Below are 27,400 nucleotides of genomic sequence, written 5' to 3'. Positions count from 1 at the left end.
TTCTCCTGCTCTACCCATGTGAGAGGGGCTTTCATCTCTCTAGATTAGGCTTGCTTGTTGAGGTCTGGGTTTGCATATCAGACTAACTCGAGCTCCATTGCTTCCCTGCTGCAACTGTAAAAGTGGTTGTGAGAGCAGGAGTTACGTTTCCTGGCTACCCCAGACTCCTTGCTCCGGCCAAACGTTACGCCACACCCACAGACGTTAGTTTCTTCTCTGCAGTGAGTCTGGATCTGAGTACCTTCCCGACCCTTCACCGAGTGCGAATAACATTCAGGGCCATCTGATTGGTCCAGAAACCAATGGGTTGGGCCAGAGCCAGAACACACGTGGTTAAAACGGCAGTTTGAAAATGTGTCATTGGCTTTGATACTCTGATTGGTTAGAGACGATCCTATCCCTCATGACTTTGTTTTGTACAGTGCCCCTCGTGCCCCTCATCACCACAAACAACTTCAATGATGGCAGTCTCAGACTAAAGTCCACTACATGAGTATGTGGACACCTGTTCATCGAACATCTCATTCCAAAGTCATGGGCGTTAATATGGAGTTGTTCCCCCCCTTTGCTGCTATAACAGCCTCCACTCTTCTGGGAAAGCTTTCCACTAGATGTTGGAACATTGCTGCGGGGACTTGCTTCCATTCAGCCACAAGAACATTAGTGAGGTTAGGCACTGATGTTGGGCGATTTGGCCTGGCTCACAGTCAGCTTTCCAATTCATCCCAAAGGTGTTTGATGGGGTTGAGGTCAGGGCTCTGTGCAGGCCAGTGAAGTTCTTCCACACCGATTCCGACAAACCATTTCTGTATGGACCTTGCTTTGTGCACAGGGGCATTGTCATGCTAAAACAGGAAAGGGCCTTCCCCAAACTGTTGCCACAAAGTTGGAAGCACAGAATCGTCTAGAATGTCATTGTACGCTGTAGCGTTAAGATTTCCCTTCACTGGAACTAAGGGGCCTAGCCCAAACCATGAAAAACAGCCCCAGACCATTATTTTCCTCCACCAAACTTTACAGTTGCCACTATGCATTCGGGCAGGTAGTGTTCTCCTGGCATCCGCCAAACCCAGATTCATCTGTCAGACTGCCAGATGGTGAAGCATGATTCATCACTCCAGAGAACCTGTTTCCACTGCTCCAGAGTCCAATGGTGGCGAGCTTTACACCACTCCAGCTGATGCTTGGCATTGCTCATTTTGACTTAGGCTTGTGTGCGGCTGCTCGGGCCATGGAAACCCATTTCACGTTTCTTCCAGAGGCAGTTTGGAACTCGGTAGTCTTGCTTTCAGAACTCGGCGGTCCCGTTCTGTGAGCTTGTGTGGTCTACCAATTCGCGGCTGAGCCGGTGTAGCTCCTAGACGTTTCCACTTCACAATAACAGCACAGTAGACCAGGGCAGCTCTAGCAGGGCAGAAAATAGCCGAACTGACTCGTTGAAAAGTTGGCATCCTATGATGGTGCCACATTCTAATGCCAATGTTTGTCTATGGAGATTGCATGGCTGGGTGCTCGATTTTATACACCAGTCAGCAATGGGTGTGGCTGAAATAGCCAAATCCACTCATTTCAAGGGGTGTCCACATACTTCTGTATATATATAGTGTATGTGGCGAACTACAGAACATTTGAAGAATTTAGTACGAGTCGTCAGGCTAGAAGGTCAAAGGTCATACAACAAAATAGGGCACGCCGTGTTGGATGGAAGAGGTCTGAGATCCTATCTTAACTCTATATTTAGTATAGTTCGCTTGTCTTTATTAATTTCTATGGCTTGGAGTCCTTATTTCCAGAGGAAAAAATAGATAAGTCGATTTTTTTCTCTCTCATTTCAATCCCATTTTTTGTTTAATATGTGGTATGTTATCAGTTCCACCTAATTCTGATTCTCTCCATCTTACCTACTCTCATATCCCTGGAATGAGTTCATTTGGAGAGCACCAGATAGTGGGATAATGTTCTGGAAATAAAAATGTACAGCAAATGAACGAGGTATTGACTAGCAGAGGCTGACGTACAATAATAACCTCAGATGAGTCACATTTTTCTCCCCCCTAATTTTAGTCGTTTACAATTTGGATGTGGCTCACTGTTTATAATGGGACGTAAATACAATGTCTGCGGCAGAATTCATTTGCAAAATAAGGACATTTTCTGGCTGGTCGATAGAATGTCCGTCGTTATTACAAAAGACAAAAGGAGGCGGATCACTACATTGTAATTGTGCCTGAACTGCGTCAATGCTGTCCTATTGTAGCCAAGATTGCTTGGTGTGGTGAAGATGTACACAGCCTATTTGTCTGGCACATCAGATTCGGTCACATTTGTTGCGTAAAAAAAAAAAAATGCTAACCAATGAAACGACACAGCTGAGAAAGAGGCCTTAATCTCCCCCACTGTCCTCCGATGAGCGGGATGACTTCAGGTTGCAGAGATCGATATATACAACACACTGGATGCATCTTACACGTACAGCCTGGGAATGACAATGATCCAACATCGAGCTGAGGTCAGTTGTTAACTTAAAAAAAAAAAAAAAGCTTAGGCAGCGAAAACCCGGCGAGCAAAATGCCAATGAGCCCTTGTATTGATCATGTGATTCTAACTCTTATCCATTCGAATCAAAAGTAGCCCTAAACCCCGTAACGACACACAGAGGACAAAGTGTTCCCGTAATGCAGTCATTATTACAGTAATGTAGACTTGTGTGTTGGACAGTGATTTCTGACGACGTCACCCCACTCATTCACACAAAAGAACTGAATCGAGCATAGAGGAGACAGATGGGCTGATGTTCATTGGATGGAGGTGGTTTAGTTTAGAGGAGGCCTGGTGGTATGTGTGTGTTGCTGCAGTGTACGAGAGCACACACTGTGAACCTCTTAAGTGTGAAACCAAAGGGAAATTATTACCATGGTATCTAGGAATATCAAGATTGCAGTGATCTATATCTGTGTCCTTCCCCCTCCTCCCTCATTCTAGTTCTCTCTTTTCCTCCCCTCTTATTCTATTTCCCCCTCTCTCTTTCTGGCTCCGTCCCACCACTCTTTTCCTCCTTCTCTTTTTCTTTGTTTCCTCTATTCTTCACTAGCGCCCCAGTCATCACCTTGAATCTTGGAGGGTTGATCGCATCTCTTCATGTCCCTGGTCTCAGACATCATTTGCTCAACAGAGATAGAAAGAGAGAGAGGTGGGATCTCCCCCCCCCCCATCCATCCCTCCCTCCCTCTTCATTCCCTCTCTCTGTTCTGCATTCCTCCGAGGCCCACTCCTGTCTCTTTGTCCGTAGTAGCCAGCAGCCTTGTCACAGCACAGAGCTGATATGTGGCTGGAGTAGGCAGGGAATAGGTTTATTTGACTTGGGTGAGAGGGGGGGGGGGCTCCTTGTTTCAAACCGTGGGAGGGAGAGAGAGGGAACATGTCCTTTCTGCCCTTGGCTAAGAGCATGGCACTTTACCCCGAGACGCTTCAGCAAATATCAAACATTGCAGGTTGATAATATGTAAGCTATTTAACGCTGCCATCCTGTCCGAGGGTTCTGCTCAGCTCGCCTGAATAGAGACTCGGGGGTTTGTTGGCAGAGCTTCTTTTAGATTCATGTGAAATGGAGTGTACCGATGTGGAATACTGCGAGGCAAAGAGCTGAATAAGGCCAAGTGGGGTTGTATTCAGGCCTTCTAGCGCTCCTGTGTGGATTTATTTGACCGTGTTCATCATCACTCACTGGCCTTAGTTAGTTTGTTACCTGGACGAGGGCCACACGACACAAACTCAAACAATTGGTTAGAGAGTAGCGCCTCATCCTAGGTTGTCATGAAGTTGCCCCTAGACACTGGTATAAGATCAGTTTGGTATTTTTACCCTTAAAGGTTAAGGCGAGGATTTGGGGAGGGTACGCTGATCCTAGATCTGTGCATAAGGGCAACTCCTACCCGACGCTTATAGGTCGATATTTAGGTGCTTACACCTCAGCTCAGTGCTGCCCCTGATGTGTAATAGCTTCTGGTATGAGAGATTTATATGTGAATTTACTCTGTGTTTTACTCCTCAGTCCTCCCTAGGCTGATTTATAGACCAGGGAGGATAATGACCTCCACACACATATATATATATATATATATATATATATATATATATCGCATCATCATCACACCATCTCCCCCATGGGTCTGGGTCTGTGGGTCAGGCAAGGCGGCCATGTTGCTAGGCTTATCTTTAAGACCTTCTGCTGCTATGATCGAAACACTCATTGACCCAACGCTGCTGTAAATCCTGCAAGGAGTATAGGCCCAATCACAGACACTGTCTTTAGTGTGTGTGTGTGTGTGTGTGTGTGTGCGCGCGTGTGCGTGCATGTATATATGTGTGGTTTTTTGCACCCCTTTTATCTAGCCTTCACCTGTTTAGCCCAAGTTGAGCAGACGGTTGGCGTGATTTGTGATGTTATGGTAGGTTAACAGCGGGGTATGTTGTTGCCATGGCGTCCCAGTGGCAGTTCTTTGTAATGGCGACACCTCCCAGTGGCAGTTAGATAGGACTCAGGCGTGTCATTTAAGATTAGAGGTTAATTAGGGCAGCACAGCCATTATGTACACACACACACACACACACACACACACACACACACTCACACACACACACTAAAGACAGTGTCTGTGATTGGGCCTATACTCCTTGCAGGATTTACAGCAGCATCAGGTCAATGAGTGTTTCGATCATAGCACACACACGCACACATGTACGCACACAAATACACACACAGACACACACTCATACACTCAAAACCCTTCCCGTCTGCCCCATTTCATTTTCGCCTTCTCAATGGGATAAAGAGGATTTTGAAAATAAGGAAAATGCTGTTCTATCAAGATTACCTGGAACATGTGCATTTTGGATAAAGCTGCTGTGCTTCCCTTTCCAACATGTAGTGAAAACACATTGCAAAATTGAGGGGGTTTAGAAACAGGTGTTTCCTAATCCAAGATAAAGCAGATGTGTTGCTGTTTGCTCTCCCTTCTTTGGAGTTGAAGGAGAAAGCCTGTGGTTCTGGGGACACTGGGAACCAGAATGTGTGAGTCTGTTTGTTTGTGTGTGTGCGAAGCTGTGTGTGTGACTGTGTGTGTGTGTGTGTGTGTGTGTGTGTGTGTGTGTGTGTGTGTGAGGCTGTGTGTGTGCGAGACTTTGTGAGCGAGGCTGTGTGTGTGCGAGGCTGTGTGTGAGTGAGGCTGTGTGTGAACGAGGCTGCGTGTGTGAGTGAGGCTGTGTGTGAGTGAGGCTGTGTGTGAACGAGGCTGCGTGTGTGTGTGAGGCGGGGCTGTGTGTGTGAGGCTGCGTGTGAGCGGGGCTGTGTGTGAGGCGGTGTGAGCGGGGCTGCGTGTGAGCGGGGCTGCGTGCGAGCGCTGGGTGAGCGGGGCTGCGTGTGAGCGAGGCTGCGCGGGGTGAGCGGGGCTGCGTGTGAGCGAGGCTGCGGGGTGTGAGGGGGCTGCGTGTGAGCGGGGCTGGGGCGGGGCTGCGTGTGAGGGGGCTGCGTGTGGCTGCGGGGCTGCTGCGTGTGAGGAGGCTGCGTGTGAGCGAGGCTGCGTGTGAGGGAGGCTGCTGCGTGTGAGCGGGCTGCGTGGGGCTGCGTGTGGGCTGCGTGGAGGCTGCGTGTGAGCGGGGCTGCGTGGCTGCGTGGAGGGGCTGCGTGTGAGCGGGGCTGCGTGTGAGCGGGGCTGCGTGTGAGCGGGGCTGCGTGTGAGCGGGGCTGCGTGTGAGGGGGGCTGCGTGTGAGCGGGGCTGCGTGTGAGGAGGCTGCGTGTGAGCGGGCTGCGTGTGGCTGCTGCGTGTGAGCGGGGCTGCGTGTGAGCTGCGTGTGAGCGTGTGAGGGGCTGACTGCGTGTGAGCGGGGCTGCGTGTGAGCGGGCTGCGTGTGAGGCTGCGTGTGAGCGGGGCTGCGTGTGAGCGAGACTGCGTGTGAGCGGGGCTGTGTGAGCGGGGCTGCGTGTGAGCGGGGCTGCGTGTGAGCGAGGCTGCGTGTGAGTGGGCTGCGTGAGGGGCTGAGCGGGTGTGAGCGGGGCTGCGTGTGAGAGGAGGCTGCGTGTGAGCGAGGCTGTGTGAGCGGGTGAGCGGGGCTGCGTGTGAGCGAGACTGCGTGTGAGCGGGGCTGCGTGTGAGCGAGGCTGCGTGTGAGCGGGGCTGCGTGTGTGTGAGACTTGTGTAAGTGTATGTCAGAGTATGTGAGCGGAGTTGAGCGGTCAGAAATCCAGCTCCTCGCTCAAAGGAGAAAACAAACTGCCGCTCCAAATTCGCTCCGTTCATTAAAATCACAGTTTAACCAACACCCATCTATTTTTGTGACTACCTGGACCCACCATTTGGCTTTGAAGTATTGAAACCAAACCATATGATTTGAATGAAAAGTAGCTTATTTTAATAAACAACAGGAAAAGGTAAGAAGCGCTCATCATTTCAAATAAGCTGCATGTCGTATTAAACAGCATATAAACACTCCAAATAGTTCAGGAGCCAGACAGGGAGCCTAAGGAGGAACGAAAATGAATTATTTAGGCTATGTTATTTATATTATTTCAAGGCTATAGCCTACTAAAAAAATAAGTTGTGGGCATTAAGCACTCAGCATTTAAACAAAATGTTGTTGTTATTAATAGTATATAAATTGCACATATATAGGCTGTGACTTACTTAGAATTCATTACAAATTAAACCAAAAATTATTAGGCTCCATCTATGGTGCCTTTGAATTAATTTTTAGAAACATGAATTTGTCCGGAGTCTCTGGCTTCAGGCTCATGCGATGGTCCATGGAGATCAGGCCAGCAGTGGAGAATGCCCTCTCAGTGCTTGCAGAGCCACTGGCATCCGTTGCCAGGCTGGGCAGGGATGCGTAGTTGTTTTCAGTTTCTTCTGTAGGTAGGCCTAAAGGGTTTTAGGTACTATAACCCTATCAAAACGGAAAGCTCCTTGAAAGAGGTAAAAGGACAGGCCTATTGGGCCAAAATCAAGGATGGCCTATTGTGTAGATAATAGAATGAAAATTAACTAAACTTTTAAGAGATCTGATTTTTAGTTAATAAATACTTTGCTACAGTGTTTCGCTTTGCTACACTTAGCTAGCTACGCACCTGGTTCCTTTCTGTTGGCATGTGCACGTACTAAGGACACCATCATGCTTTCGGGATACCTGTCTTTTCAGATTCCACAATGGTTCTTTAGTTGTGGACACTACATCACCTCGCTCCCTCTCTTGCTCGTGGTCCTCCTCGTCTTTGTTCACCTCTGTGTTTTATCAGTTTCCTTATGAAAACATCTAGAGAACTCCATGACAGGAGCTAAAGCATGGGGCCATAGCAACACACGAGTAGATTACAAATGCATGCTGGGCCGGCATGCCATGAGCTCGCGAAGGGCTCGTGAAAGGTTCATGAAGTGCCCGTGAAGTGCTCGTGAAAGGCTCATGAAGTGCTCGTGAAAGGCTCATGAAGTGCCCGTGAAGGGCTCGTGAAGTGCCCGTGAAGAGCTCGTGAAAGGCTCATGAAGTGCCTGTGAAGTGCTCGTGAAGTTCCGGTGAAGTGCTCGTGAAGTGCCCGTGAAGTGCTCGTGAAGGAGCTCGTGAAGTGCTCGTGAAGTGCCCGTGAAGTGCTTGTGAAGGGCTCGTGAGGTGCCCGTGAAGTGCCGGTGAAGGGCCCGTGAAGTGCCGGTGAAGTTTCCTGGTGAAGTGCCCGTGAAGTGCTCGTGAAGTGCTCGTGAAGTGCCCGTGAAGTGCTTGTGAAGGGCTCGTGAGGTGCCCGTGAAGTGCCGGTAAAGGGCACGTGAAGTGCCGGTGAAGTTTCCTGGTGAAGTGCCTGTGAAGTGCCCGTGAAGTGCTCGTGAAGTGCTCGTGAAGCGAGCGCTACTGGAGTGGGTGAGAATGCTGATGCTCCAGCCTTTGGAAACTCGCTCCTCGCTCCAGTCAAATTTGGCACACTCCACTCCTCCCTCCGCTCACATACTCTGGCGTGTGTGCGTGGCGGTGTGTGTGTGTGCGTGCTTGCGAGAGGCTGTGTGGGTCAGAATAAAACATCCTGTTGTCAAGGGAGACAGATGTTCCCTTCATGATAGCTCAGCTAGGGCAGAGAGAAGAGAAAAACACATTAGGAACTGCAGACGTCTCTCAGATAGCTGGTATGTAGCCTACAAGACCTTGGTCTCTAATGAGAGCAATGCACATGGCATGTATCCTGGTATTACAGCCACAGATTACATGACTAGCAATGTGTGATTAATAAGTGTCATCAGTGTCACAGAGGCTCTAATTTCTAAATGAATTATGGTAAATTAACTCAATTTAAATCTCTGATTAACTCCATTAAAATACAAAATGAGCGTTTAATCGTGTGAGTAAAAAAAAAAAAATCCTCATCTAATTGAATTAGCGTTTCAAATTATAGTGAGATTATTCCTGCTGCCTGCGAGAGCTCTCTCACTGTCTCTCCCTATCTCCTTTCTAGACAAGAGCTCAGCATTAGATATGGAGTCTCAGCCCTAGTCATTTATTTCATTGGGTTAGGTGTGTAATTCTATCAGGCATGTTCCAAATGATCCTGTCTGGTCTGGGCTGGTCTGTGGAGATAATTAGAGATAGAGATAATAAAGATAGAGATGAGATTGGCAAGATCCTGAACCATTATCTCCATATGATGGAAATATTAATTCTCACCTTCTCTCTCTCATTCACTCACTCACTCACTCACTCACTCACTCACTCACTCACTCACTCACTCACTCACTCACTCACTCACTCACTCACTCACTCACTCACTCACTCACTCACTCACTCACTCACTCACTCACTCACTCACTCACTCACTCACTCACTCACTCACTTAGCTGTCCACGAGTTACACTATTGAAACATTCTCTATGCTCCTCCCACCACAGACCAAGAGCTCCTGGAGGACATCATGATTGACAGCTGCTTTTACCTCTCTCAGCCAATGGTGAGTGAAACATAGAGCTTCACCCAGGGAGGACGAAGTTCGAGATCTGTTTCAACCGGTTTTGACTTTCTCTAACTTCCTGACTCCACACCGGTACTTCAGAGCTCTCAATATTCATGTCCCGCTGTTCTCCTTGTTGTACAAAGTCTTTGTTCAGCTCTGCTTGCTTTTCATACCACTAATCTGTAACTGTGATACCGATTATTATATATCGATATAACGCCTTTTCTTCACATCACAAAACAATTTGGTGCCGCACATCTGAGAGAACAAAGAGAACTCGGCTAGTCGGTTGTTTGTTGGGTTTGTTGCTTTTCTCAAATAGAAACACTCCATTAGTGATGAGATCAGGATGCTCTACATGGCACCCTGGGCTGCTCAGGGCTGTGTATGCGTGCCCGCCGCTCAGCGGGTCTGAGTGTATTCTGGTCGATACGTATCCCTCCTCTCTCCGTCTCTGGGAGCAGTTGTCTGGGCTGTGAGCCCAATACAATTAGCAGTGCACTGTGTAGACGTAAAGAGAAGGTTCCCACGGCAGCCATGAACCGAGAGGTAGTTGCACTGTAAAACAACGCCTCCCTACTCATTTACGTAGATCAAGATTGGCGTCTGGGATGGTTTTTGAGTGTACTTTTACCCCGCTGTAGTTTAAAGAAACAGGCTTGTGATGTTAGAGTAGAGATGATGGCAATGATGGAGATGGTAATGTGAGGGCAAACTGGAATTCATCCATAAGCGCGCGCACACACACACATACACATGCACCAAGCACGCACACACCCACCCACACACAGACACATACACACACACACATGCACCCACCCACACACAGACACACACATATACACATACACGCATGACACGCACAGACTTACTGTAGTACCCGTGTGAAATATGGCCTTGCCTGGAATGAATGGGTCTTCTCTATGGTGGGGTGGCAGGTCGTTATTCTGCACCCCACCAGGAGACAATAAAGGCCAGACACAATGAGGCTCTCTTCAGAACTCACTCTCACCTCATTTTACACCCCTGGCATCTATAAAGTTCAACCTTGACGGAAAGAGGAGGAGAGGGGTGCCAAGGGAGATGTAAAAAGGAGAGAGGGATGGGGATAGAAACTAAAGGTGCTATCGAGAACCTAAAAGGGTTCTTCAGCTGTCCCCATAGGAGAACCCTTTGAATAACCTTTTTGGTTCCAGGTGGAACTCTTTTGGGTTCCACGTAGAACCCTTTCCACAGAGGGTTCTACATGGAAGCCAGAAGGGTTCTACCTGGAACCAAAAAGGGTTATCCTATGGGGACAGCCGAATAACCCTTTTGGAAGCTTTCTTTCTAAGAGGGGAACTGAAGTCTGGAGTGTATTTGATTGCAGTGAAGAGAGAAATGTGGCTTAGATCTACCTCACTGCGGCTGGAAATAGAGGGAAGTGACCAGGCAGTGACCAGAGAGACAAAGCATAGGAGTTTAAGTGATGCAGTGAAACTGCACAGTATTCTCCTGATGGTAGACCATGCATAGCAGCGACCTCTGTATTTGTAGACCTCATCATATGATCATTACTTGGTCCATCACATCCATCACGGCCAGTGTTCAGTTGGCCAGTGTTAAGTGGCAAGTGTTGGGTGTTAAGGCCTGATGTCACAGCGCGGCAGCAGGGGTAAAGCGACATCACAACAGACTTGTTTACTTCCAGCCTTCCAGCCTTCCAGCCCCCCCCCCCCGGGTTCAACCTTGGTAAAAGGCGAGCGATGACGGAGGAAGGGAGAGAGGAATGTAGGGAAAGGAGGGGGAGATAGGGACAGAGCCAGCACCTGTTTCTGATATCAACCTTTCCAAAAATCTGATTAAAAGCCCCTGAGTGAATAACGAGCTGGCGCTAGTTCTTTAGCCGAGCAGTTAGTGTTAGCCTAGCGTAGCGTCTCGCTCCATTAGCCTTGCAGCGGCGCCATGGCAATCTGTTGCTGCCGAGCAACACCATCTGCCACTAATGTGATCTGTGTCCCTCGACCCCTTGAGGGAGAAAGAGGGAGAGAGAGGAAGAAAGGGGAGGGATAGAGCGACGGAGGGACAGAGTGACAGAGCGTGAAGGTATGAGAGGGTGATAAGCTGGTGGGAGAGGTAGAGTGTGAGAGGGAGAGATGGAGTGTGTCTTCCTGCCGGGTTTAATTAAGAGGTAGGAGCCAGGTCCTGGCAGGGCATCCCAAAGCTGCTCCACCACCCTACCTCTGCCTCTGAGTGGAGGACGGGGGACTGCTGGGTACCTGCCCAAAACAACCATAGGAGTTACATAACACTGTCAATCACTTAGCCTAATCAATAAACCCATCAAACTGCCTTCTCAGGGGATATCTCTTGAGGGTTTCTGAAGGTAGTTACTGTGTATAGCAGTATTGAATTATCCTTACTGTGTCTAGGCGATCTCTGGGGTTTGATGATAAAGAATGTTGATTGTTGAACCGTGTGAATTCGTTCTATTCTCTCTCTATGCTCCCTCTGGTGTAGGCATCCAACTGTTGAAGAACAACTCCTTCATCCGTTCTATGCTGTATCTGTTGTTTTCTCTCTTTGGCCGACTGACAGTTTGTTGGCAGTTGACTGTCAGAGCGTGACATTTCTATCCGTAGATACTCTGGTGCGGTTGATTGTTGAAGCAAAACTTCTCTCTCTCTCTATCCAGCCCCAACTCTGCTGTTATTTCCGTTTCTGGACACGTATACAGTTGGCTTTTGAAGTGTGTCTGATCTATGGATTCTAACTCTACGCTGTGTTCTTTCTCCAGCCTGATGACCAGATGAGTCTGGTGGTGGTGATGCTTTACGACTTCCAGGACAGGAAGTTCCTCCCTCGGGAATGCCAGGGGGAGGAGCTCGTACAGGAAGTCAGGGAGGTGGAGAACTGCCTCCTCAGGTAAGAGGGAAGGGGGGGGGGTACTTTATCTGTGTTGTTTTGGTAGGTAGCTGAGCGGTAGTGTCTGTTGGAACACCTTCTCTCTTCCTGTGTGTGTTGTAGGTTTAAGACCAAGCTGGCAGCCTCCTTGGCTCGCAGTAGGATCAAACATGACCTTCTGACCATCGACTGCATCCTCCCCGAGGCTGTGAGGAAGAAACAGGAGAGAGCCAACAGGCTGCTCCTCTACGCATGGGTCAACACATTCAAGAGCAGGTCAGCACACTACACACACACACACACACACACACACACACACACACACACAGGTCTGAGATTGTGGGTGTTGGCCATGCAGGTGCCATGCAGACATCCCATTAAACCATAGTGTGCATGTGCGAGAGAGAACGAAGGAGAGACGTAGAGAGACGGAGAGAGAGAGAGATTAGGTTAGATATATACTTGTCTGATTTTCCACAGAAAAATGCTTTACGTAGAAGAAAATGCCCTGCGAGAGAGTGAGAGACATGGCATAGACAACATCAAACATACACATTTGTGAAAAACAAAACAGAAATGACAGCGTAAGGACTCATACACCTCCCTTCACCATTACAATCACTGTGCCCCCCCCCCCATCCACTCAATATAACACATCCCCTTAATGTCCAAGTTCACTGAGCGTTGCACATCATGTTACTGCACAACCCTATCATTACAATGTCCACGATTCCATGTGTATGTGACAAATAAAATTTGATTTGATTTGATTATTTTACACAGTTACATTTCCCTTCTCACACTTGCACGTCCATTCCCATGCCCTCTGTATTTTTCATAAGGGTCAGTGCGTGTGGCACCAATCTGTTTTTGTACCCGACCAGTTTAGACTTGGGAGTCTGCAGTGTTTCCTGGATGGCAGGATCACAAAGTCAAGAGTTGGGAGGAGTCCTTCCTCTGCTATTTTGTTTGCCATCCTCGGCATGTTTTTGTGGTAGCTGTCCAGAAAGGTTCTTTACTCAGTTCTCAGCAGACTTGTCACCCTGGTTTTTGTCTGTACTGTGACACTGTCGTACCACACTGTAATGCAGAACGGCGAAACGCTCTGGACAGTTTTTTAAATCCGTTATTTTACCAGGTAAGTGGACTGAGAACACGTTCTCATTTGCAGCAATGACCTGAGGAATAGTTACAGGGGAGAGGAGGGGGATGAATAGGCCCATTGGAAGCTGGGGATTATTAGGTGACCGTGATGGTTTGAGGGCCAGATTGGTCATTTAGCCAGGACACCGGGGTTAACACCCCTACTCTTACGATAAGTGCCATGGGATCTTTAATGACCTCAGAGAGTCAGGACACCCGTTTAACGTCCCATCCAAAAGACAGCACCCTACACAGGGTTGTGTCCCCAATCACTGCCCTGGGGAATTGGGATATTTTTTAGACCAGAGGAAAGAGTGCCTCCTACTGGCCCTCCAACACCACTTCCAGCAGCATCTGGTCTCCCATCCAGGGACTGACCAGGACCAACCCTGCTGAGCTTCAGAAGCAAGCCAGCAGTGGTATGGGTGGTATTGCATAATTATAATACAGGAAGGCACAATTTATACTACAATATTTACACAAGTATTGGGGGTGGGGGGAGGCATTGTATAAACTGAGCAGTATAATAAGAGTCTGGTAGCAGTAGTTGTGAAATGTGTGTGTGTGTGGGTGTGTCTGTATTATCATGACACAAGGCGAGACCCAGATGCAGACACAGGAGGCAGATGGTTGGAGTCTTACAGTGTTTATTCATCCGAAAGGAGTAGGCAATAGAATGGTCGTGGACAGGCAAAAAGGTCAAAACCAGTTCAGAGTCCAGGAGATACAGAGAGGCAGACAGGCTCGAGGTCAAGGCAGGCAAAAGGGTCAGGCAGGCGGGTACAGAGTCCAGGAGGTACAGAGTCCAGGCAGGCGGGTACAAAGTCCAGGAGGTACAGAGAGGCAGACAGGCTCGAGGTCAAGGCAGGCAGAAGGGTCAGGCAGGCGGGTACAGAGTCCAGGAGGTACAGAGTCCAGGAGGTTCAGAGAAGCAGACAGGCTCAAGGTCAAGGCAGGCAGAATGGTCAGGCAGGCGGGTACAAAGTCCAGGAACGGGCAAGGGTCAAAATCGGGAAGACTAGAAAAAGGAGAAATGCAAAGAGCAGGAGAGCGGGAAAAACGCTGGTTGACTTGGAAACATGCAAGATGAACTGGCACAGAGAGACAGGAAACACAGGGATAAATACACTGGCACAGAGAGACAGGAAACACAGGGATAAATACACTGGTACAGAGAGACAGGAAACACAGGGATAAATACACTGGTACAGAGAGACAGGAAACACAGGGATAAATAAACAGGTAACACAGAGACAGGAAACACAGGGATAAATACACTGGTAACAGAGAGACAGGAAACACAGGGATAAATACACTGGGGAAAATAAGCGACACCTGGAGGGGGTGGAGACAATCACAGGGACAGGTGAAACAGATCAGGGCGTGACGTGTGTGTGTGTGTGTGTGTGTGTGTGTGTGTGTGTGTGTGTGTGTGTGTGTGTGTGTGTGTGTGTGTGTGTGTGTGTGTGTGTGTGTGTGTGTGTGTGTGTGTGTGTGTGTGTGTGTGTGTGTGTGTGTGTGTGTGTGGGTGGGTGGGTGTGGGTGGGTGGGTGTGTATATGAGTGAGTGCATGTGTGCTAAGGTGTGGAGAATCAGAGCAGGTGCTCAGTCCAGTTCAAGTGTTCAGCAGTCTGATGGTTTGTAGATAGAAACGGTCTCTGAACCTGTTGGTATCAGACCTCATGTTCCGATACTGTCTCTCTGACGTTAAGGGAGAGAACAGCTTGTGGCTGGGGTGCGTGGGATCCTTGATGATGCTGCATGCCTTCCTCAGGCACCTTTTCGACTAGATGTCCTGGATGGGTGAGAGCACGGTCCCAGTGATGTAATCACCAGCCGCTGGAGAGCCTTGAGGTTGTGGACGGAGCAATTCCAGTACCAGGCTGTGATGCAACCGGTCAGGATGCTCTCGATGGTGCAGCGGTAGTATCTGGAGAGGACCCGGGTGGCATGCCGAATTACTTCAGCCGCCTTAGGAAGTAGAGACGCTGTTGCGCCCTCTTGACAAGAGTGGTGGTGGTGTTCATGTCAAGTCTTAGAGGGTGTGTGTGGGTGTATGTCTTTTGCTGCAGTCAGCCTGATTTAGTGGTGTGTAAATCCCCTTGTAGTGGACAGATCCAATCAGCAACAAGCCCTGAGACTCTAAGGTTACCAGTGGTATGTGTGTGTGTGTGTGTGTGCGTGCATGCACACACAGGAAATTACATTTTACTACCAGAGGTGACATCCGCGCTAGAAGCTTTTTAAAGGGCCATAGAGGGATTCGACCTGCTATAATGACCCTCACATCCTGTCTCGTCTTCCCTCCCCCCCAGCCTTGAAGAGGTGTGCGGCGTCCTGAAGCGAGGGGGATTCTCTCAGGTGAATTCAGTCGGGCAGTTGGAAGGGCAGTCCTTCTGTCAGGACCCCCACTGTGTGGACGTGTTGGTGTTCCCCCCCCAGCTCAAAGCTGACCTGTACCGCACCAAGCTGCTCAGCGACAACAAGCTCATCATACAGGTACTGCTGCAAGACTGCCTGGGAGATGGCACCTATATTCCCTGTATAGTGCACTACATGTGACCAGGATAGGGTGCCATTTCAGACACACCCCAGGGATTCGTTCTAAGCCAACAATTGAACAAAACAACGAAAGAAACATATGGCTCTATTGTACGTCAGCTTGCATCCATAAATCAAAGTCAACTTTTCGATGCAAATTCTTCCCCATCCATTGTGAATACGGAGTATCCAAAGCCCATTTTGTGCCAGTCTATGAAACCCTCCTCCTTGTTTCTGGGAGAGTATTCTAATGACTAATTCTATGGCTGCGGAGCTATAAGCTTGTCATTTTAATTTCTACTCCAATAAAGTCAAGCTGCTGCCTGCCACAGCTTCTCTGAGCGTCATGCCACACAAGCACAGTGAAATGTGATTACGAAGCCAAATTCAATTAAGCATTCTATACCACTTCTAAATTAATCACTTCCCCTCTCTCCTCGTCTTCCTCTCACTCCCCCTCTCCTCCCTTTCTCCGTGTCCTTGCTCTTGCCTTCCTCTCTTTCTTTTTTTCGTACAAAGACCGTGATATGGACACTAACTAAAGGAAGTCAAATTAGCTGGCTCTGTTATGCTATGTTCAGCACTGTCTCTAGAGGGTGGGGCTCTGCTGGTTGAAGGACATCTCCATTAATCTCTCTGTCTGCTTGCACACATTATTCTCTCTCTCTCTTTCTCATCCTCTCTCTTTCTCATCCTCTCTCTCATCCTTTCTCTCTCTCTCTCTCTCTCTGTCTCTCTCTCCTTTGTGGAAAAAGGCTGTAGTCAAGTTGTAACCCTACCTCTCTCTTTCCTTCTCTCCCTCCCCTTCCGCCCCCCTCCCGTCTCCCCCTTCACTCTCTCCCTTCTATCTTTCCCTTCCTCCTCTACCCCCCCCTCACCCACCCTTCTCCAGGATAAGTGGTGTAGCGTCGGTCCCTGTGTGGTGCGCTCTCTGTTGCTCCCAGACGGGGACGTCCTGATGGCTGGCTCCTCCTCTGGCCTTACCATGTCACACACCGCCTCCCTGGTCACCCACGGCAACGCCCATGGCAGCAGCCAGTCGAAAGTGTTTGTCTGTGTTGGCGACCGCCCACCCGCCCAGAGGGAGGAGCTACAGGAGGTCCTTGCCAATATGGCCTGCAAGAGTACGTGGGATCCGTCTGTGTGTGTGTGTGTGTGTGTAAGTCAACTGTCGCTAGCTACTTTCCATTTAAGCGTGTACTGTTGGCACGATATGGTTGTGGTTCTGTAGCTCAGTGGGTAGAGCATGACGCTTAGAACGGTAGAATAGTTGGGCAGAGTTTTCTGGGACCACCCTTACGTAAAATGTGTGCACGCTTTAAGTAAGTCGCTTTGGATAAGAGACACGTCTGGTAAATAGGTATGTATTACTATTGTGGTTGTGTTCTTGGGAGAAATGTTACTGAGTCCCAGTGTGGGTTGGTTCATGCTACAGACTTACTGTATATGTGTGTCTGAGTGTTTGAGTTTGTCTGGTCAGACGTGAAGCTGATCCCTATGAGTTTCCTGTCTCTGGACCCATGTGACCTGAGACTCCAGCGGGTCCGGGTCATCCTGCTGACCCCCCAGTGCTCCGTGTCTGCAGTCAGCAACCCTGTTGAGTTCATACTGCAGGAGAACGGAGGTACTGCTTCGCATACCCCAACACACTACACCCCATATACCCTGTATATTACCACGTATATACCCTCCATATTACCAACCATCTACCATCCATATTACCACCCCTATACCCTCCATATTACCACCGCTATACCCTCCATATTACCACCACTGTACCCTACATATTATACCCCTATACCCTCCATATTACCACGGCTATACCCTCCATATTACCACGGCTATACCCTCCATATTACCACCACTGTACCCTACATATTACACCCCTATACCCTCCATATTACCACCTATATACCCTCCATATTACACCCCTATACCCTCCATATTACAACCCTATACCCTCCATATTACCACCTTTATACCCTCCATATTACCATCTACAGTGAGGGAAAATAGTACTTGATCCCCTGCTGATTTTGTACGTTTTCCCATTGACAAAGAAATGATCAGTCTATAATTTTAATGGTAGGTTTATTTGAACAGTGAGAGACAGAATAACAACAACAAAAATCTAGAAAAACGCATGTCAAAAATGATATAAATTGATTTGCATTTTATTGAGGGAAATAATTATTTGACCCCTCTGCAAAACATGACTTAGTACTTGGTGGCAAAACCCTTGTTGGCAATCACAGAGGTCAGACGTTTCTTGTAGTTGGCCACCAGGTTTGCACACATCTCAGGAGGGATTTTGTCCCACTCCTCTGCAGATCTTCTCCAAGTCATTAAGGTTTCAAGGCTGACATTTGGCAATTAAGGGCAATTATGGGATTACGGTCTGGAGACTGGCTAGGCCACTCCAGGACCTTAATGTGCTTCTTCTTGAGCTACACCTTTGTTGCCTTGGCCATGTGTTTTGGGTCATTGTCATGCGGGAATAACCATTACAACCCATTTTCAATGCCCTGGCTGAGGAAAGGAGGTTCTCACCCAAGATTTGACAGTCCATCGTCCCTTTGATGCGGTGAAGTTGTCCTGTCCCCTTAGCAGAAAAACACCCCCAAAGCATAATGTTTCCACCTCCATGTTTGACGGTGGGGATGGTGTTCTTGGGGTCATAGGCAGCATTCCTCCTCCTCCAAACACGGCGAGTTGAGTTGATGCCAAAGAGCTCCATTTTGGTCTCATCTGACCACAACACTTTCACCCAGTTGTCCTCTGAATCATTCAGATGTTCATTGGCAAACTTCAGATGGGCATGTATATGTGCTTTCTTGAGCAGGTGGACCTTGCGGGCGCTGCAGGATTTCAGTCCTTCACGGCGTAGTGTGTTACCAATTGTTTTCTTGGTGACTATGGTCCCAGCTGCCTTGAGATCATAGACAAGATCCTCCCGTGTAGTTCTGGGCTGATTCCTCACCGTTCTCATGATCATTGCAACTCCACGAGGTGAGATCTTGCATGGAGCCCCAGGCCGAGGGAGATTGACAGTTCTTTTGTGTTTCTTCCATTTGCGAATAATCGCACCAGCTGTTGTCACTTTCTCACCAAGCTGCTTGGCGATGGTCTTGTAGCCCATTCCAGCCTTGTGTAGGTCTACAATCTTGTCCCTGATATTCTTGGAGAGCTCTTTGGTCTTGGCCATGGTGGAGAGTTTGGAATATGATTGATTGATTGCTTCTGTGGACAGGTGTCTTTTATACAGGTAACAACCTGAGGTTAGGAGCACTCCCTTTAAGAGTGTGCTCCTAATCTCAGCTCGTTACCTGTATAAAAGACACCTGGGAGCCAGAAATCTTTCTGATTGAGAGGAGGTCAAATACTTATTTCCCTCATTAAAATGCAAAACATGTGTTTTTCTGGATTTTTGTTGTTGTTATTCTGTCTCTCACTGTTCAAATAAACCTACCATTAAAATGATAGACTGATCATTTCTTTGTCAGTGGGCAAACGTACAACATCAGCAGGGGATCAAATACTTTTTCTCCTCACTGTATATACCCCTTATACCTCAAATCATACCCTCAACCCTGTTGAGTTCATAACTGTAGGAGAACGGAGGTACAGCTTACCCTTGAATTGGCTTCTGCTTAATCCAAAATCAACCCAAATTAGATTACAGATGAGCAGAAGTGTAAAGACATCTCGGTTTCAGACACAGACCTGCTCCAGGACCTGTCCCAGGGTTCCATAGCCCAGACCAAGCTGGACACACTGGTGGCCCAGCAGAAGAGAGACATCATCCATGCCCTGAAGTGTGAGTGTGAGAACGTACAGAGAGAGAGAGACAGTGTTTACGTGTGTGTACACACACACACACACACACCCCCTCTCTCACAAATGATCTAATCTCATCTGCAATTAGAGCTGAGTTCCCCTCTGAGAGGCTCTAAGTCTTAATTAGAAATGCTAGTGTTTCCTGGTCTGGTCAGCATGACTACTGTTAGCTACAAAACAACGACTCAGTAACCTTCCCATGCTGTGCACTTTCCCTCATACAGACACAGGGCTGGTCTAAAGAGACAGGTTGAAGAAACACAGCAAACTCAACCAGTTATTCATGTCTTATTGTATGAACTCCGTGTGGGCTGGATCATGTTAATCTAGGGTGTGTGTGTGTGTGTGTGTGTGTGTGTGTGTGTGTGTGTGTGTGTGTGTGTGTGTGTGTGTGTGTGTGTGTGTGGTGTGTGTGTGTGTGTGTGTGTGTGTGTGTGTGTGTGTGTGTGTGTGTGTGTGTGTGTGTGTGTGTGTGTGTGTGTGACGGAAACCCATCTTCTCTAATCACACGGTCATTGATCGGGCTCAAATGGTTTTGCCAGCAGCGGCAGATCCTCTCTAACGGGCCGTTAATGAATGGCAGATGGCTATCGACCCACCCGTTGGCACGGTGACTGGCGGTGCTGCATCTCTTTTGATGTTTACAAGTATTTTCTTATTGGATATTGTAACAGCACACATCTGTTGTGTTTATTACCATAGGTCAAATATTTGGTCTCATTAACTAAGTCTATTGTTCTCACTTAGCAGAAATCAGCTTGGGGGGGGATCTAAGCATCCAAAGCTGGAATCAGCAGCTGGTGCAAGGCAACAGGGGAATGAAATGAGAAATGCTTCATATACGTGAACTGTTTAAAGAAAAATAACATTTATACATGCTCTGCTTCAAAGCCCCTTTAGTGAGGATTTGTGTGCAGTCGAATGTGAAAAACAATTGTCGGCTTAGCTGTCTTTGCCGTCATCCGCTGTGCTTCGTTGGAGATATATTCATTGATGTTCATTCGTGGTTGTGCTTTGTGAGTGTGAACATGTTTCATTTGCCTGTTGAATATGTTATTTTATGTGTGTGTGTTGATATGCCTTGTGGGGCTGTGTGCTAATACTGTAGGTGTGTGTTTATTTAACGTAAGTGTGTGTGTGTGTGTGTGTGTGTGTGGGTGTTTGCATGTATCTGTGTGTTTGCACGTTTGTGTCCAGTCCCCAAGGTGCAGGTGGTGGTGTACTCTACCTGCTCCTTGTACCCTGAGGAGAATGAAGAGGTGGTGAGGGGAGCTCTGGAACAGGCTGGGCCTACTGAGGGACCCAAACTACAAGCCTTCAGGTTAGTCTCTTTCTTTCTCTCTCTGTCTCTCTCTCAATTCAATTCAATTCAATTCAATTCAAGGGCTTTATTGGCATGGGAAACATGTGTTAACATTGCCAAAGCAAGTGAGGTAGATAATATATAAAGTGAATATATAAAGTGAAATAAACAATAAAAATTAACAGTAAACATCACACATACAGAAGTTTCAAAACAATAAAGACATTACAAATGTCATATTATATATATATACAGTGTTTTAACAATGTACAAATGGTAAAGCACACAAGATAAAATAAACAAGAATAGATATGGGTTGTATTTACAATGGTGTTTGTTCTTCACTGGTTGCCCTTTTCTCGTGGCAACAGGTCACAAATCTTGCTGCTGTGATGGCACACTGTGGAATTTCACCCAGTAGATATGGGAGTTTATCAAAATTGGATTTATTTTCGAATTCTTTGTGGATCTGTGTAATCTGAGGGAAATATGTCTCTCTAATATGGTCATACATTGGGCAGGAGGTTAGGAAGTGCAGCTCAGTTTCCACCTCATTTTGTGGGTAGTGAGCACATAGCCTGTCTTCTCTTGAGAGCCATGTCTGCCTACGGCGGCCTTTCTCAATAGCAAGGCTATGCTCACTGAGTCTGTACATAGTCAAAGCTTTCCTTAATTTTGGGTCAGTCACAGTAGTCAGGTATTCTGCCGCTGTGTACTCTCTGTGTAGGGCCAAATAGCATTCTAGTTTGCTGTTTTTTTGTTAATTCTTTCCAATGTGTCAAGTAGTTATCTTTTTGTTTTCTCATGATTTGGTTGGGTCTAATTGTGCTGCTGTCCTGGGGCTCTGTAGGGTGTGTTTGTGTTTGTGAACAGAGCCCCAGGACCAGCTTGCTTAGGGGACTCTTCTCCAGGTTCATCTCTCTGTAGGTGATGGCTTTGTTATGGAAGGTTTGGGAATCGCTTCCTTTTAGGTGGTTATAGAATTTAACGGCTCTTTTCTGGATTTTGATAATTAGTGGGTATCGGCCTAATTCTGCTCTGCATGCATTATTTGGTGTCCTACGTTGTACACAGAGGATATTTTTGCAGAATTCTGCGTGCAGAGTCTCAATTTGGTGTTTGTCCCATTTTGTGAAGTCTTGGTTGGTGAGCGGACCCCAGACCTCACAACCATAAAGGGCAATGGGCTCTATGACTGATTCAAGTATTTTTAGCCAAATCCTAATTGGTATGTTGAAATTTATGTTCCTTTTGATGGCATAGAATGCCCTTCTTGCCTTGTCTCTCAGATCGTTCACAGCTTTGTGGAAGTTACCTGTGGCGCTGATGTTTAGGCCAAGGTATGTATAGTTTTTTGTGTGCTCTAGGGCAACAGTGTCTAGATGGAATTTGTATTTGTGGTCCTGGTGACTGGACCTTTTTTGGAACACCATTATTTTGGCCTTGCTGAGATTTACTGTCAGGGCCCAGGTCTGACAGAATCTGTGCATAAATCTGTGCATTTTTGCCAATTTTAACCGCACACTTGTTCTTTGTGTACATGGATTTTATAATGTCGTATGTTTTACCCCCAACATCACTTTCCATCAGTTTGTATAGCAGACCCTCATGCCAAATTGAGTCGAAGGCTTTTTTGAAATCAACAAAGCATGAGAAGACTTTGCCTTTGTTTTGGTTTGTTTGGTGGTCAATTAGGGTGTGCAGGGTGAATACATGGTCTGTTGTACGGTAATTTGGTAAAAAGCCAATTTGACATTTGCTCAGTACATTGTTTTCATTGAGGAAGTGTACGAGTCTGCTGTTAATGATGATGCAGAGGATTTTCCCAAGGTTACTGTTGACGCATATTCCACGGTAGTTATTGGGGTCAAATTTGTCTCCACTTTTGTGGATTGGGGTGATCAGTCCTTGGTTCCAAATATTGGGGAAGATGCCAGAGCTAAGGATGATGTTAAAGAGTTTTAGTATCTCTCTCTCTCTCTCTCTCTCTCTCTCTCTCTGTGTTTTTTTCCGCTCTCTTCCTCCCCCTCTCAACCCCACTCCCCCTTTCCCCCCTCTCTGTCTCTCTATTTCTCTCTGTCTCTCTCTCACTCTCTATGGCTCACCTCCCTCTCAAACTTTAGCACCCCAGGTAGGACCTAAAGGCCTGCCATTAGAGATGAAATCATTATCAGCTCCAAAACAAAGAAACTCTTTCCTCGTTATCTCGTGGGTAGTTTTCCCTGTGTGGATATTGTTCTTGAAGTTAGATTATTTTACAACAGTTCTTCACAGCCCCAGGCTTAAACAGCTATACCTAAGACTATTGGTAGGGATTGTATTGACTTGTGGCCTGTGAATTATTTATTAACTCTGTCTGTGCATTTATTAACTCTGTGCATTTATTAACTCTGTGTGTGTGTGTGCGCATGTATCCTTCGCTGCATGCGTTGTGTGTGACTGTGCGTGCGTGTTGTCCAGGCCGAGCTCTTCCTTACCCACATCTCTGGGCCGAGCTGAGGAGAGAGCAGGGTGTCCGTTCTTCAGACTGGATCCTTCAGACGAAACTAACGGCTGTTTCCTAGCTGTACTCACCAGAGAGGTGAGAGAGACACGGAGAGAGAGAGAGACCCCTGTTGTGATACAGTACTTGTAATTCACCAACCTTTTCAAGATCACTTTCGCAGTCAAAAAGCAAGCCGAGATTTACTGCTTAGAAAAAAAACGAATACAAAAACATGACTTAAAAAATGTACGCCTATGTAACATGAACCTAAGACAACCAGTTGTGTAGGAATGAGTTAGGTGCAGTTGGTCTAATACATTATCACAGCATATTGGCTATGCTTGGCCTGCCAGTACTGTTCTTCTCAGGCCATATTTTATTTAAAAAATTGATAACAAAATAGATCAGTTGTCGTATCACTTGCGAGGCACAGCTGAGAATAAATGTAAATCATTTGCTAATAATTCGCTTTTTTATTTGACTGGACTGATGGTACCTTCATCTGATGGACAGTCTCAGCAGGGGGAGGCAGAAAGCAGCAGAGGGTTTGCCTCTCACAGTTCTGCTCTCTCCTTTCCTCCGGTGAGACTGACCAGAGAGAGGGGACACCGTCACATTATTTCTGCCTCATGCACAAATTCATGTTGTTCCTATGACCAGAGAAAGTGAAATATTCCTCGATATTAAAATAAAACACGACGAGCTGCTAATAATACAAACTCAGGCGTAATGATACACTTGGCTACTCATTCATTGCAGCTGAAGCACGAGTGGAAGTAGGGAGAAGTAAAAGTTAGGTTTTGTAAAAGTGCTGAATAAAAACGGTGTTGACAGTGCTGAATAAAAACAGTGTTGACAGTGCTGAATAAAAACAGTGTGGACAGTGCTGAATAAAAACAGTGCTGAATAAAAACAGTGCTGACAGTCCTGAATAAAAAGTGTTGACAGTGCTGAATAAAAACAGTGTTGACAGTGCTGAATAAAAACAGTGTTGACAGTGCTGAATAAAAACAGTGTTGACAGTGCTGAATAAAAACAGTGTTGGCAGTGCTGAATAAAAACAGTGCTGAATTGTTACGCACGCCTCTATGAAGAGGGAACGCAACACCCTGCTACAACTAAACTCTCCATGAAGCGAAAAAGGTATGGACTGTAGGTGCAAGTAAGAATGACAACAGGCAGAATGTGGTACCGTTTACAAGGACTTTATTCCTTTACACGGTAATATGGGGAAAAGGGGCTGGACGGAACCAAAGCAAAGAAAGTAAATCTCAAAGCCCCCCCCCTCTCCTATCTTACCTGCCTACCCACTACTTACCTAATTTAGCACCACCTGGTGCCCTAACCAAAATACAAGGGGTGGTCCGCCCAGGTCTTACCTAGTGTGTCTAGACAGCGAATATGCTACGGGTATATGTATGCCCGCGGGCCTCTTGCCTAAGCACTCCCTAGGTGCCTTCCCCTTCCCCCCTGGGAACAAATGAAACAAAATAAACAATTTCAAACAAACTAAGAAACAAAAGGATGTCAAATAAGCTCTATCTGAGCAACAAACTCACAGAACATACCACTTTCCAACAAAATCAACCTCTATCACAATCAATCTCAGCAATCCCTACCTCCAGCAAAATCTCTACCTCCAAAAAGAAGAGATCTCTAACAAATCTCTAACAAATCTCTCTCTAACAAATCTCTCTCTAACAAATCTATCTCTAACAAAATCTCTACCTCCAGCAAAATCTCTACCTCCAGCAAAATCTCTACCTCCAGCAAAATCTCTACCTCCAGCAAAATCTCTACCTCCAGCAAAATCTCTACCTCCAGCAAAATCTCTACCTCCAGCAAAATCTCTACCTCCAGCAAAATCTCTACCTCCAGCAAAATCTCTACCTCCAGCAAAATCTCTACCTCCAGCAAAATCTCTACCTCCAGCAAAATCTCTACCTCCAAAAAGAAGAGATCTCCCCCCTGAACAGAACACTGGCTTTTATATAGTGTCAGAAGGAATGGGTAATTGGAGACAGCTGCGTCTTGACGAGGGGGTGGGGTCAGCTCTCCAATTAGCCCTGGAGTCGACCAATCAGCTGCTTGAGGGATTTCAGGAAGCCATTTCCTGAAATAAACACATGTAAATACACAAACTACAACACATAATCTGGGGAACGTAACAGACGTGTTGACAGTGCTGAATAAAAACAGTGTTGACAGTGCTGAATAAAAACAGTGTTGACAGTGCTGAATAAAAACAGTGTTGACAGTGATGAATAAAAACAGTGTTGGCAGTGCTGAATAAAAACAGTGCTGAATAAAAACAGTGTTGACAGTGCTGAATAAAAACAGTGTTGACAGTGCTGAATAAAAACAGTGTTGACAGTGCTGAATAAAAACAGTGTTGACAGTGCTGAATAAAAACAGTGTTGACAGTGCTGAATAAAAACAGTGTTGACAGTGCTGAATAAAAACAGTGTTGACAGTGCTGAATAAAAACAGTGTTGACAGTGCTGAATAAAAACAGTGTTGACAGTGCTGAATAAAAACAGTGTTGACAGTGCTGAATAAAAACAGTGTTGACAGTGCTGAATAAAAACAGTGTTGACAGTGCTGAATAAAAACAGTGCTGAATAAAAACTGTGTTGACAGTGGAGAATAAAAACTGTGTTGACAGTGCTGAATAAAAACAGTGTTGACAGTAATGAGTAAAAACAGTGTTGGCAGTGCAGAATAAAAACAGTGTTGACAATGCAGAATTAAAACAGGGTTGACAGTGATGAGTAAAAACAGTGTTGGCAGTGCAGAATAAAAACAGTGCTGACAATGCAGAATTAAAACAGGGTTGACAGTGCTGAATAAAATCTCACTCATAATAAACAGCAGCTCTTTGCTGTATTCTATGACACTCTCTCCCTGGTCATGGTTTTAAAAATGATGAAATCTTTCGTAGACTAGTGTGCTGTGGGCTCGTTGAAGCTGTAGGAATGATGATTTGAGCTATCCGATTGGCCAGCGCGGTAGGCACACTTGATGTAGCCACAGCTCTCCTGGTCCACCAGGTAGGCAGAGTTTGTTCCTTCAGACAACTTATATGACTGAAAATGGGCACAATTTGCCTACCTGGCACGCAGGACTTCTGAATCAAGTGCACCTACCGCCAACAGCCCAGAATGAATTTTTTTAAATTAGAAAGGATCACAAGGCTTTATCGAAATGTCTGGTAATCGACTTGGAATGCCTTGGCGATCGACCGGTTGGTGACCACTGAGCTAGACTGTGTATTCCCCTCTGAGAAGACCCACTATCATCAGCAGTATGCTACATCAGCAGTATGACCAGTGTCCTCAGCAATCTGAGCCACTGGGAGAAATGTATTTAGCTCAGAACACATCCCTCTGCTCCTAGAATGCATTGAGTGGACTCTTCCGAGCCTCTATAGACATAGGAAAAGTCCAGCCTCAGTGCTGAACACTTCAGGGTTGATTTTCATCGCTACTGTCTGTATACGAGGCTATACGTGTTTTGGCTGCAGACTTGTTTGTTTATGAGTAACCTCCCCGGGGGTCTCGATGTACTCCTCCCCCTTACCCGATCCCCCCTCCCGTGATGTACTGAGCCGTACACATCCTTCCACACATCCACTGACGGATCCCTGGCTCACGTCTGAATGAGAGGAACTCCCCCGTCCTCCACATACATTCATCTGGCCACAGAAATAGCACCACACAGAGGGGGGGGTTGGGGAAAGAGAGAGCGAGGGGGGAGGAAGATGGAGAGAGAGACAGAGAAACATTGAGAGAGGTCTCTAAGAACGGATGCGACAATATGGAGGGAGGACATTTCGGGACCATTCAGACAGAGAAGAGTTGGGTTGAGAAAGGCAGCCTGCTTCATGTAAGGAAAATACACAGAAAAGAGAACGTGTTTGTCATCTCTTGTGAGTTTCTGAAGGAGTTTGGAGGTTTACAAAGTCTAGAACATTTTGGATGTTTTGACGGGTGGAAAGGAGGCTGAAGGGGGAGGTGGAGGCAGGTGAAGGGAGGAGGGGGGGGGAGAGTGGAGAGTGGAGATGAAGGGGGTGGGGGGTGAAGGGGAGAAGGAAGTGGAGAGGTGAGGTGAAGGGGAAGGGGAGAGGGGTGAAGGGAGAGGAGGTGAGATGAAGGGGTGAAGGTGAAGGGGAGAGGTGAGGTGAAGGGGGGGAGGTGAGGTGAGTTGAGGAGGCAAGGTGAAGGGGAGAGG

General features: G+C 47.0%; 1 protein-coding gene across 3 annotated transcripts in view; it reads left to right on the top strand.

Moving 5' to 3' along the window:
- The window catches only part of LOC112220507 (putative methyltransferase NSUN7), a 38,244-nt gene that overhangs the window by 1,617 nt on the left and 9,227 nt on the right, over positions 1-27,400 (top strand). Inside the window, exons 3-11 of one of the 3 annotated variants that reach the window (XM_042303038.1) lie at positions 8,917-8,975; positions 11,755-11,882; positions 11,985-12,137; positions 15,320-15,503; positions 16,438-16,669; positions 17,026-17,169; positions 19,261-19,362; positions 20,580-20,703; positions 23,146-23,266. In XM_042303038.1, the coding sequence (XP_042158972.1) occupies positions 8,917-8,975; positions 11,755-11,882; positions 11,985-12,137; positions 15,320-15,503; positions 16,438-16,669; positions 17,026-17,169; positions 19,261-19,362; positions 20,580-20,703; positions 23,146-23,266 (1,247 nt within the window). The remainder of the gene's footprint in view (positions 1-8,916; positions 8,976-11,754; positions 11,883-11,984; positions 12,138-15,319; positions 15,504-16,437; positions 16,670-17,025; positions 17,170-19,260; positions 19,363-20,579; positions 20,704-23,145; positions 23,267-27,400) is intronic. The other 2 variants (XM_042303039.1, XM_042303040.1) reach the window with 2 other exon arrangements.

The sequence above is a fragment of the Oncorhynchus tshawytscha genome, linkage group LG21, assembly GCF_018296145.1.
Source record: "Oncorhynchus tshawytscha isolate Ot180627B linkage group LG21, Otsh_v2.0, whole genome shotgun sequence".
NCBI lineage: Eukaryota > Metazoa > Chordata > Actinopteri > Salmoniformes > Salmonidae > Oncorhynchus > Oncorhynchus tshawytscha.
This window is presented reverse-complemented; position numbering and strand designations above follow the sequence as displayed.